Source organism: Physeter macrocephalus, chromosome 14, assembly GCF_002837175.3.
Source record: "Physeter macrocephalus isolate SW-GA chromosome 14, ASM283717v5, whole genome shotgun sequence".
Taxonomy (NCBI): Eukaryota; Metazoa; Chordata; class Mammalia; order Artiodactyla; family Physeteridae; genus Physeter; species Physeter macrocephalus.
The window spans coordinates 121,518,241-121,531,242 of NC_041227.1; the positions used below are offsets into that span (position 1 = coordinate 121,518,241).

General features: G+C 37.7%; 1 protein-coding gene across 14 annotated transcripts in view; it reads right to left on the reverse strand.

Moving 5' to 3' along the window:
• Positions 1–2,959: 2,959 nt before the first annotated feature.
• The window catches only part of BPTF (bromodomain PHD finger transcription factor), a 144,742-nt gene continuing 134,699 nt past the window's right edge, over positions 2,960–13,002 (reverse strand). For 13 of the 14 annotated variants that reach the window (XM_007125971.3, XM_024130490.2, XM_024130487.2 and 10 more), the window contains 2 exons: positions 9,055–9,241; positions 2,960–3,731 (listed from right to left, as the gene is read on the reverse strand). In XM_007125971.3, coding sequence (XP_007126033.2) covers positions 3,695–3,731; positions 9,055–9,241 — 224 coding nt within the window. In that variant the 3' untranslated portion in view covers positions 2,960–3,694. Of the gene's footprint in view, positions 3,732–4,108; positions 4,545–9,054; positions 9,242–13,002 lie in introns of those variants that run through there. The other variant, XM_055090770.1, reaches the window with a different exon arrangement.

Here is a 13,002-nt window from a genome sequence, read left to right on the forward strand (position 1 = left end):
GGAATTCCAGGTTAGGCAAAAAAGTTTAAGGAAAATCTTCTCAATATTCAATCAGTACCTTCGGTACAATCTTTTAATTTTATGGAAAATTTTAATTCCCCAATTCACTGTAGTTCCGAATCCTTTTCTCCTGTTGATAGATGTTCCTTAGCACATGGTTTGTGCTCCAAAGACTAAAGGATCACGGGCACGATAAAATACCCTGTTGCCCTCAAGAGGAGCTCAACACATCCCTCCTTCCATTAAGCTGTTGGAACCCAAGCGGAAAAAAGTGTTTTTCTTTTGGTAGGGAAAGGTCTATAAAACTTGCATTTTTTTTTTTTGTACTAGCTTTTAACTGTCTTTGAAACGTATCACTTAGCACTGTTTATATTTCTCTTAAAATCATTTTTAAGATTGATCAAACACAGGTATATGCAAACACCTAAAAACTGACCCACTACCTACAATGAGTAACTTCAATTTCGGGTACAGGACTTTATCATTTAAAAAATATAGTACTTATTTCTATAGTTGAATTTGGTCCAAATTGGATCAAGCGGGGTGTGATCTCCTAGAAAATGTCTTTTTCGGTATCTTGTTCCAAGTATCCAGAAGTACTTCAGAATATTTCAATTTATTAAAAATCCTTCCCCCAAGTACTTATAAGACATTACTTTGCTCATGAGAGATCACCATTCTCATTTTAAGGACAAGAAATCTGACACTTATGGGTAATGGCCTCAGTCATGAGGATAAGTGTGTAGATTTAAAAGGTCACCACACTGGCTCTTTAGTATCAGAAACACGCAAAGATGCAGGGAGTTTGCCTAACAAATGAACAGAAATAGGGAAAGAACTTTTATTTGCAGATTCCAGGAAGGTAGATTACAAACAGCAGCAAATCTCAGAGTCTCTTAATAACACTCCAGGCCACTTGAAATATAAAAAGGTAATTGTTTTACTTTAGAAAATATCTCTGAAAGTTCACAATTTTTTAAAACTACTGCAGGACATTAACTAAAGTGCAAATCCTGCAGAATTTGGGTAGGAGAAAAAAGCCTTACCAATATTATGAAAATACTTTTTATGAAATGGTTTCAAGGATTGTGAACCTGGCAGATGAAATATAACAAGCATTGAAAATACGTTTAGCAAAGGAAATCTGTTGATGCAAATTAAACATATATACAAGCCCAAAGACTGTATAGAAAAATCCTAACAGTATAACAAATGTGCATTCTACTACTTGGATTATTGAAAGCAAAATAGCTGTAATATGTATATTTTATTGAGTAGCAGAAGCTTGTCAAATACGCGTAGAAAAGCAGCTTTTGAAACTCAGTATGTTATAAGAATGCATGTTTTTCCAAAAATTACTTTTGAAACACTAAAGCTCTGTAGTTGATAAAACTATAAAATGTCTATGTATTTATATGGTGATAGAAACTGCAAAAGGCTTTATACTATGAAATACATACATGAAATTAACATATTCCTGGCCTGAGGATTCCCACAAAATTTACCTTTTTTGTACAATTTGGCAATGCCAACATCTACAGAAAATATGTTAACCAACCAACCACTGTTTCATTAGACACCGCACCAAATCCAATGTCAAAAACATTACTTTATTTTTCTAGGATGAAATGTCCTATTACGTACAAAAAGAACTGCTGTTTAAATTTGCCACAATCTCTTAAAAACATAGCAATCTATTGCCTACAGGTAGGAAAGTTCTTTCTGCAACAAGTTTTCAATGATTAAGCCCATCTATATCTATATATATATGAATAAATAGTACAGAAATACTGTGACATGATGAGATGCAGAATAATTTTATAATTCATTAAAATGTAGGATTTCTTGCATCGGCACAGTGCATACAATATGTAACATTTTTTAAAAGTAAAAGGACAAAATAACCTATATTTGACTACTTCCATGTTAGTATTTTAAGCAAAAACTGTTTCCATGTTTTCAATATTGAGCAATTAGTCTCTTTAGTTTGTAAGCATAAGTTTAAGTGATATTTTTATGTACAAAAAGGAATGGGCTTCATTAGATAAAATTAACCCAGAATAACTTGTACACCTGAGCCTGTAAGAAGAAAGAACTGGGAACTGTAGCAACGTCTTTCTTTTAAGAAACTAAGGTCCGGGAAAGGTTTTGCATAGCAGGGTGATATTAAACAGAAAGAAACTTTTAAAAAACAATAATTGGATAAATTCCAGAACTTGGTAGGACAAAGCTAATACGAATTAGTGCAAAATCTAGTAAAATTTTTTCAAAGCTGCATAAACCAACTATGGCAGATCTCACAGAAGCTATTATTACAATGAAGAAATACAACATGTAAGATTAGAACACTGAAAGGAAAAACATGCAAAATACGCCTTCCTCTGCTGCTTCCATTTTTTCCCCCTACTGCTTACACTACTTCTTCTTATGTGGGAAAAAAAAACCCCAAAAAACTCAACCAACAAACAAATACGAAAAGGATGAAGTCATTTTAAAAAATGCCCTTCATAAAATATAAGTAGTGGTCTGTAACTGATAATTTGCCTGGTATCATATAACGTACAGATGAAGGCAATGTGTATTTTGTCACATTACCTTTTTTATTAGTCTGATCAATTGATGCAACAGGATTAGCACCCCTGAATATTTTTCTTCGATGTGATGACAGTGGGCTGGGAATTATAAAATGAAGGACCACTACTACCCTGGAGAAATCCAGGTACAATCAGATCTTTCTGCCTTTTATTTATTTACCTTGCAGCCCTCCCTTTCCCCTCAATGGCTTACAGAGAATCATTAGCGCACATTCAAAGACACCGTCTGTGGGAGAAAAATTATCTCCATTTATTTTGTTTCATATACATCCATAGTTGAATTTTAATACAAAAAGAAAAAAATTAGAATCTGACAAATGTTTACAAACAAGATACCTTCAAATAGATTTTACTCATTTAACCTGGTGCAGAGTAAATGACAAATTGTACTGTTATATTCAAGGCAACAGAGTCTGTAGTCCAGGACCACTTAGCCCAATCTTTATGCAAGCTTAATTTTTATCTACTATGAACAATAAACTCATTGTTGATTCCCAGTTGTGTGTGTGTGTGTGTGCACATGTGTACATAGCAGCTCCTTTCATAGAAAGAAAAGACATCTAGAGGTCGTCTTGTACTTTTACCTACAGGAATCATGATAAGATACAGAATGGATTACATGTAACTGGGGCTGGATTTTATAAGAAAAAATAATTAGCTGACAAATGAGGGCAGCAATAAAAAAGCGTCTTTTTTGCAACAATAAATAAATACAGTCGAAAGTTTTCTGTGAGACTCTAAACCAGCTTCTTCACTGAAGAGCAGACGTGGCATTTCCATGGAGTTACACTTGACCCCATATTATCTTTTTTTCTTTCTTTCTTTCTTTTTTTTTTTTCTTCAATAAACAAAGTTTTCCCGCTTCTGCCACAATAGTAAAACCATTTGATCTTGACAAGATAATGGTGTCGTTGACTTTGCTTTTCCCTTGTCCGTTGGACAAAATTGGCCAAGAATATAATTGGACTGTTATGACCAATAAAAACGAAGTTTAGGTCAAGTCTTGTCAGGATAACCTGACTAAAAACATCTGGCTCCTTAATTTAAAACAGTTCAACCAGATTCTTGCTGTGTTTTATGTTAGGTTAACACGCTGAACTTTAAGAAGCTGTAGACTGCAGTTTGTTGTTATGAGACCTACAGAATACAGAAAAAAGGGAACAATTAAGCACCCTTCATTTTTGAAAACAGTGATGCTTTATGTGGATGCCAGGGTCAGTCTGTCTGGGGAAAGCAGCCATGTTCTTTCATTCACCCGTGGCAAGCAAATATATGAGAACAAGTAGGAAATTTTTACCCTATAAAATTAAAAATTTTCATTGTACACTAAACATGATAATTCACTGGAAAAAGCCAATATTAAAAAAAAAGAAATATAAATATATATACATATATGTATGTCCAATACAACATTTTTAGCCAAAGGAACAAATAGAGACATTTACAGAAGCATTACCATTGTGGTAAAAGGGGTGTGTGTGTGTGTGTGTGTGTGTGTGTGTGTGTGTGTGTGTGTGTGTACGAGCGCATTTATTTACATTGAGTTGGAGAATATGAAGGAAAAAATATATTAGAAGGAGAGAAATAACAGTATTAAAATCACATTTTTCTATTAAATTTCAGAAAGTGTCCTTTCTAGTTTCACAGTTTTATTAACAACTTTTGTTAGTAAACCAAGTTACTGTACAGTTATCAAGTATGTTCTATTGCAATAGTGTATATAAATACAGTCTTCTCGGAGTTTACAATTCTTAAATACATTGTTCAACATGGCTGCTAGAATAAATTGCTTACTACTATACATCTTTTTTTAAACATTAAAAAATTATATTAACTCATCTGAATTCTGGGGGGCAATTTTGAATTAGGTAATCAAGTGGTACAATAAAAGAGTGACCCCAACATCCAGTTCTGATTCCAGTTAAAAATTCAGACTAAAGATATCACAATCTGTAAGAAAAGAAAGAACATGGATGATATAAATGATGAATTATAACAAAGAACAGTTATGAAAATAATGCTGGAGATCACAAATTAAAAATGGGGAGGGCTTCCCTGGTGGTGCAGTGGTTGAGAGTCCGCCTGCCGATGCAGGGGACACGGGTTCGTGCCCCGGTCCGGGAGGATCCCGCATGCCGCGGAGCGGCTGGGCCCGTGAGCCGTGGCCGCTGAGCCTGCGCGTCCGGAGCCTGTGCCCCGCGACGGGAGAAGCCACAACAGTGAGAGGCCCGTGTACCGAAAGAAAAGAAAAAAAAAAAGGGGGGGGGGGGAAATACGGCAAAGGAAACCCTGGAAATCCATAAAAAATAATATTTCAGTGACTGGCTACATATATGTTTCATTCTGCCCTAAATCTGGAAATCAACAAAAATCCCCTAACATCTCTTCACATATCATTTTATTTACATAAGCAGACTTGAGCAAACTTCTCAGTTGGCTCCCATGTTCTTTAATAAAAATTACATAAACCAGAATATAATAAAAAGCTACATGAAACCACCAAATGGCAAGCTCTCCCGAGCGGCCCCTTCACCGTGCAGACCCAGACTCTGGGCCTCCTCTCCTCCCCCCAGTCCCTTGGTTTTGCAGCAGGCCCACCTCAGCAGCTGCCGCCACCATCCCCGCCTCTACGTCCTGCCTGCAAGCCTGGCAGCAGGGTGGGATTCAAATCCCCCAGCTTCCACTTCCACCAAAGGCTAAAGCCTTTCCAGCTGAAAAAAGCAGTTTTAGAAATTTAATTGTAGTAATAACTACAAGAGGTACAAAGCGAGAAGCAAAAAAGCACGGAGGGCCTGTAATAAGTTGTGGTCCTCTGTCCTATCTTCACTCAACCTGAAAACCAGGCTCCCTAGGATGAATTACTTGGAACTTTCAGTTCTTAGGTAGTTAGATTTCTTACACTGCTATTTCTTATTTTATCAACTTTATATTGTTTAAATCCTATGGCAAACGAGAACTGAGCTCATGTAACCATTTTCCCTCCTCCCTTCTTGAGTACAAGTTTTATTTCTCTGTAATTTAAAATTAAATCTTTCCATGCTTTGTCTGTAGACATTCCAAAAGTTGAAAATCAATGTACTGTTTACATGACTATGTAAATATTTTTCTCTGTAGCACCTAATCTTTTGCTAGGAGGGCATTCTTAGTAACCTATACAACTTTTTGCCTTTCATGGAGTTTCTAATTGACTTTCATTTCCCCCCTTACATTCTTAAGTTATCTAATGCAGGAATCAATTTTTTTCCTCCAGACGCATCCCTCTTGGGAGTGTTCCATTCTCCTGCTCCAATTTGAACTGCCTGCTGCATGGGCCTGCTGTACAAATGTCACTCTGGGTCAGAGTCGTTCTCTTTGCTTTCTTGAAATTCAAGGTGTTTTGTTTTCTTGATTTGCTTCTTTATTTTGCTAGTGCACATCTTAAAATAACTAGCTAAGAAAGAATGCAAGGAAAAGCAGCCCTTTCTGAATCCTTATATGACTTGAAAACGTACTTATTCTGCCTCTACGCTTGATTGGCTAGACACAGACTTCATTTTTCCTCAAACTTTTGGATTTATTCTTCCATAATCCTCTAGCATTCCATGTTGCTAGAGAAAAGTCTGATACCAGTCTAATTCCTGTTAATTTGTAAGTTGTTTTTTATCCTGTTTACAAGCTTTCAGAAGAGCTTCTTCCATCCTTAGCCTCTGGAGATTTCACAGTGATGTGTATGTGCGGTGGGCCTTTTCCCACTTGTCCAGCTGGCTTACACGTTTGTTTATCCACTCCACTTCACGACCCCGGCCCCAGTCCATCTCCCTATCCCACAGGAACATGAGCTCTGTGGAGAGCGGGAACTCGGTTTGATCTGCTGCTATAGTCAATTCTGACACACAGCCGGGGCTCAATAACCATTTTTTGAACGAATAGTTTCGCTTGGATTTGAAGTTGTGTGCCTCTCGCTGGTTTGGAAATTTTTCTTATATTACAGTAGTCTTTTGATAATTTCCTCTCCTCTGTCTTCTCTGTTCTTTCTTCCTGGAATTTCCATGAAATGAATATTGGATACTTTATAACATTTTTTTCTTTCCTATTTTTCATCCCCTTGTCGTTTTGCTCTTTACACTGAGAGTTCCTTGATTTTAACTTTCAATGTGTGCAGTAAGTTTTAAAAAATTTCCAGTTACTCTCTTTTTCTCAGATTGTTCTTTATTTCTAATATCCTGTGCACTATTTTGCAGATGCAGTATCTTCTAAAATTTCTCTCGGGACATGACTTAGAGGCTTGTTTTGTTTTTTTTTAAAGCTCTCTCTTGTTCTCTCTGGAATCTATTTTTCGGTTACATCTTGACCTTTTTCTCCTTTACACTGCAGGCTGTCCTTACCTATCCATCCGTCCCTGTCTGTTCTCACTTATGAAGAGTAAGTTAACAGCCTAGATGGGTGCCTGGAGAACCCTGTGCATGTGTGTGTGGCTTACTGACTGGCAGGCTTTGCTTTAAATCAGAGTTTTCAGTCTCAACACAACTGACATTTTGGAGCTGGATAATTCTTTGCTTTAAGGCTATCCTAGGCACTGTGGGATGTTTAGCAGCATCTCTGGCCTCTGTTGATGAGATGCCAGTACCACAAACCACCTCCAAGTGTGACAAACAGCAATGTCTCTAGGCATCGCTAAATATCCCTTACGGGGTGGTGGTGAGTAAATTGTCCTGTTGAGAGCCCCAGCGTTAGAATGAGGGAGCCGATCCTTCAGAGATCAGGGGATTTTCCTCTGGGTCCCATTCCCTTCTGTCTACTCTAGTTCTCTGCAGACGGTTTATTCTCCTTCTTTGGAGAAGGACCCTGTGTTCTTCCAGTTCTTTGGGCTTCCTACGCAGGCTGCACACTGGGGTTAAAGGAGGGTGTGACTAGCCCAGATTTAGATCTTCAGTTAACCCCTCTCTCCTCCCACTCTCTAGAGCCTTCGATTCTATTTCAGAGTCTCCGTGTTGGAGGCTGTCTGGGGTCCTACTGGTCGGCAGGCTGTCACGTCTGCTGAGGTGCCCGCGAGGAGGAGTCTGGCTGCGCTTGCCCGCCTTCACCGGTCAGTCGCCTTCCATCTGCTGTACCTCACAATCTGCTGAAATCTCATCAGCTAACTAACTTCTACCATATTCCTTTCACCACGCTGAGTTTACCCCTTTTTATTCCTTTATTATTATTTTCCTGGGGACTCTGTCATATTAAGTAAGTCCTCTTCCATTTTAAGTTTTACAGCTAACGGGTTAACAGATAGGCAACAATAAAAATGGGAAAGTGTTAGAGATTCTGTGAAGTCTCTTGGTTGGTGGTCTAGACAGCCTGCCTGCCCACCTACCTGCTTTCCTTCCCTCCTTGCCTATAGTTTTTGACTCCTTCGCTGAGAAGGTGATTGGATACTTCAGTTGTGCTTGTCCTTCACGTTTAGTTTACGCAAACTGACTCTGAGGTACAGTTCTTGATCTACCTTGTTACAGGAGAAGGAGAGAAAATACCCTGAAGATTTTCCTCAGAGAAAAATGACTAGGTAGAGCACTGATTCTTATGCTTTGGTATGCAGAGTCCCTGGGGAGTTCATTAGGTAACACAGATGCCCAGACCCCAGCCCAGCCAAGATCTACCCAATCTGACTAGGGAGGATCAAGCGTGCGGGCTGGTGGATGGGGGATGGTGAACAATGAATCTCAGGGCTACAGAGGGGTGGCAGCTCTCAAAGAAAAGGGAAACAGGCTTCCGCTGAAAGGAAGAAAGTCATGGGCTTGGGAAGGAGCAGGTGCGGAAGGTCAGAAACAGAAGGCACGAAGGTCACAGTACCTGAAGAGCATGCAAAGCTGCTCAATGTTTTTATGTTACTAGAGGTTCAAGGAAAAGGCCTGTGGACTTGGATCAAAGTGTAGTTTTGTCCGCAGAAAAAACCCAGAAGAATAAAACAACTTATGATTTCAAAGATACAGCAAACACAAATGAAAGAGAAAGCGCTTAAATCCCCACTTCGTGGTCTTCCCCTTCCTCTACCCTACAGAACAGTCTTGTGTTTTAAACATTATTTTGTTGAATTCTACCAGTCTTTGAGCATTTCACCTACTATATGCTGTGTTATTAGTTTCATAGTTAAAAAAAATTTTTTTTTGGCCGCGCGGCTTGCGGGATCTTAGTTACCAGGGATCGAACCCTGGCCCCCTGCAGTGAAAGCGTGGAGTCCTAACCACTGGACAGCCAGGGAAGTCCCAGAACAGTCATTTTTATACTTTGGTAAACTCAGTGAGAGCAAGAATCCTTACTACTACTATCTTTGTATGTGGCCCATGGCATTTAAGACAGCATCTTACATTCTGTAAGCATTTGATAAATGCTTTTTGAATTTTAAAAGGTGACTATCATTTTAAGCAGATCATAAACAAACCCAGCAATTTCTCGTTAGGAGCTGAATTAGTTCAGAGTGCTGAACACATCTGCTTACCTGCTAGCCTTGAATCCTTTCAACTTCTGTACAAAGAATGATTCAAGAACTTCTGCACACTGGTAAAAAGGGGAGTCACTTGGATTGTAGTAACGACAATTATCAAAAATTTTGGTCATATCTGCTACAAATTCCGTCAGCTTTTCATAATATCTTCTTTGTACTCTTTCTTCCATGGTGGCAAGGTCTTAAAAACAAAATGTAAAAGATTTTCAAAGCTTTAAGGTTGTTCCAATGTGAATACTGCCTGCAGTTCTGACACATAAGAATACGTAACACCTTGCCCAGGCAGTCCTGGAACCAGGCTGGTTTACCAGTGAAGACTACGTAGCAATTCTTGAAGAATATAGAAGCACTTTTCCAATTTTGTTTTTGATTCGAGGTCTAAAAGATAAATCTTGGCTACCGTTAAGAAGGGTCTTTTACTTTCAATTAACTACAGAGAATAACTCTTTATTCAATTGGTTTGAAACAAAGGAAACACTACACCAACATGAACAATACAGATCTAAGTATAACACATTTTCACATGCAAACAATTGATTAAATACCTTACATGTACAAAGAGAAGGAGGAGTCCAGAATTAAGGCTAAAATCTCTGTGGTTTTGTGATGTCGTATTAGACTTTAATAATATAATTTTTTTCCTTTTAAATTTTTATTGTTACCTTTCATTGGTGACAAGTGATACTGACTTACCGATTATGTTGGTAATGATATAAAGTGTCTACTTAAAATAAACTTAAGGGAAAAATATTAGCTGATATGAATAAAAATAGCAGTATGTAATAGTAGAGGTAGTATGCAGAAATGAAAAAAATTACTAGGGTGGTACACAGGTAACAACTGCTTTGGAATACTGAGCTAAATCCACCCAAAATAACAGTGGGTCCCAGGAGACAGTTGTGCTTGAAGGAAAATTCCATATACAATATGACATAAAAACCTGGGAGAGTAAAAGGTCAGTGATCTCAAATCAGTCTAGGATTGACAGATAACACAATTCCTAACTAAATCTCAATAGTTATTTTAGAATTTGAGAAAATAATTTTAAAGTACATTCAAAAAATAAAAGTGTAAGAATATCTAGAAACATTTGAAAAATAAAAGTAAAGGGAGAAAATTTAATCTATGAGACATTAAAAAAAATTATAGGGACTTCCCTGGTGGCACAGTGGTTAAGAATCCGCCTGCCAATGCAGGGCACATGGGTTCAAGCCCTGGTCCAGGAAGATCCCACAGGCTGCGGAGCAACGAAGCCCATGTGCCACAACTACTGAGCCTGCGTGCCTAGAGCCCACACTCCGCAACAAGAGAAGCCACTGCAACGAGAAGCCCGCGCACCGCAACGAAGACCCAATGCAACCAAAAATAAATAAATAAAATAAATAAATTTATATAAAAAAATTTATAAAGCGGTGATAACAAAAAGTGTGGCACTGCACAACATGATACAAACATTAATGGAACTGAATTCAAAGCAGGAACAGACCTAACTGTACTCAGCGTAAGAATTTCACCTATGTTGAGGATATCATTTCAAATAAGCAGAGACAGGAAGAATTCATTAATAAATTGGGTTGAGGCAACTGCCTACCTATATATGAAGAAAACTTCTACCTCACACTATATGCCAAAGTAATCCGAGGTGGATTAAAATTTAAGGACAAAAATGAATGTAGTTAATCACTGAATTGTGCATATAAAAGTAGTTAAAATGGCAATTTTATGTTATACGTATAATATTTTAACACACAAACACGTCTTTGATAGTTCCAGTTTATGCAGGTAGGGGAAAAACGTGTAAACAAGAACAACTACAAAAATGCACCCAGCTTGATTAAATTCCAAACAAGACTTCGGCGCATCCATTCTGTGTAGGTCACATAAGCTGTACAGGTAGGCGGAAAGCTTAACACAGCCCGCCAGAATATCACCATGTTCAGACTTAAGTTCTGGGCACTTCCTGACTAATTGTAATAAAGTATGTGAGTAGTGTTTGGGCATTTTATGATTTCAACTTAATTAGTATCCCTTAAAAAAAAAAAAAAAACTACTAGGAGAACATACAGGTAAGTATTTATATATCTAGGGTAGGGAAAAAGGCTAAAAATACAACTCTAAAGGTAGAATTCATAATAATTAATAGATTTGAATTAAAAAAATGTTAAAAACTATCATATGACCAAAAAATTGCCATAAAACATTAAAATATCCTTAGTTTATAAATAACCCTTAAGTAACACTGACAACAGTATGAAGATATCAAGAGCAAAATGGCAAAATACATACATAGGGAACTCATGCAGAAGTACAAACAGTAATAGGCACATCACTAGTTACCGAAGACAGGCAAAGCCAAAGAGTCACTTCCTTTGCCCAAATTAGCAGAAATTAAAAATTATATAACATCAGCCTATTAACAGAGGCTACCTCTAAAGGTGGATGAAAGTGGTGGTAAATTTTACATTTTACTCCCTATATCTCTGTAACATCTGCGTTTGTACATCAAACATATTCTTTCGAAATAAATATTTACAAAGAAAAATTTTTCTCCTCGAAAGAGTGATAATGCTCAGGGTTTTCAAGTGTGCAGAGAAAAGGGTACAGATATAGGCTACCAGTGGAAACTGGTTCAATCTGCTGAAGTGCAATTTGAAAATACTTACCAAAGGCCTAAACAGTATACATACCCTTTGGCACAGAAATTCTATTTCTAGAAATTTTTCCTAAGAAAACAAACATGAACAGGGCAGATGCACAAAGATGTTCACAGAAGTGTCATTTATAGCAGCAAAAACTGCAGACAGCCGAGAAATCCATTATGGAGGGGTGATTAAATAAATTACCTTAATGTCATACAATTAAAAACGATGTAGGGGGACGTCCCTGGTGGCGCAGTGGTTAAGAACCCGCCTGCCAATGCAGGGGACACGGGTTCGAGCCCTGGTCCGGGAAGACCCCACGTGCCACTGAGCAACTATGCCCGTGTGCCACAACTACTGAGCCTGTGCTCTAGAGCCCATGAGCCACAACTACTGAGCCCCCATGCCACAACTACTGAAGCCCGCTCACCTAAAGCCCATACTCCGCGACAAGAGACGCCACCGCAATGAGAAGCCTGCACACTGCAACAAAGAGTAGCCCCCGCTCACTGCAGCTAGAGAAAGCCCACGCACAGCAATGAAGACCCAACACAGCCAAAAGTGAAATAAATAAATAAATAAATTTATAATAAATTAATCAATCAATCACATTAGTCTGTATCTTTCCAGACATTTGCTATGCATCTCTAAACACATGTACGTATCCTTAGAAAACATACAACTGTTTACTGCTTAAAACCTAGGGATTGCTCTGTAACTTTCCTATTTCTTTCAACAATATGCTCGGGAGACCTGTATTATCTGTATGGACATACCCACATAAAATGCTGTTTATCTTGGTGGTATTAAAAAAAGAAAAGAAAAGATAGGCAAACATTCTAGCTCTTCAAGAAAAGAATTTTGGCTAAATAAGTTAAGGCATATTCAATTTACAGACTATACAAAGCCATTAATATCAAGTTATTGAAGATTAATGACACAGGAAAATGCCATAGACATTTACTATATGATCTCAATATTTTTCTTTTTTTAAAAAAAAAAAATATGGTTTCAATTTTTACACACACACACACACACACACACACACACACACACCAAAATGTGATAGCATTCAGTGAGAAAAAGATCAAAAGTGCATTTATCTTTTCTTACTTTTTTTATTTCCTAAATTTTCTATAATCACGTTATTTTTAGAAGCAAAAGACATCTATTTATTTAAATAAACACCCCAGGTACTTTCTCAAAGGAGACTATTCAAATCTGAAATGTGTACAATGATTAATTTCTTCTATCTTAGACATGAGGAGGATAGAGGTTAACGGCTACTTACTTATTTATGGTT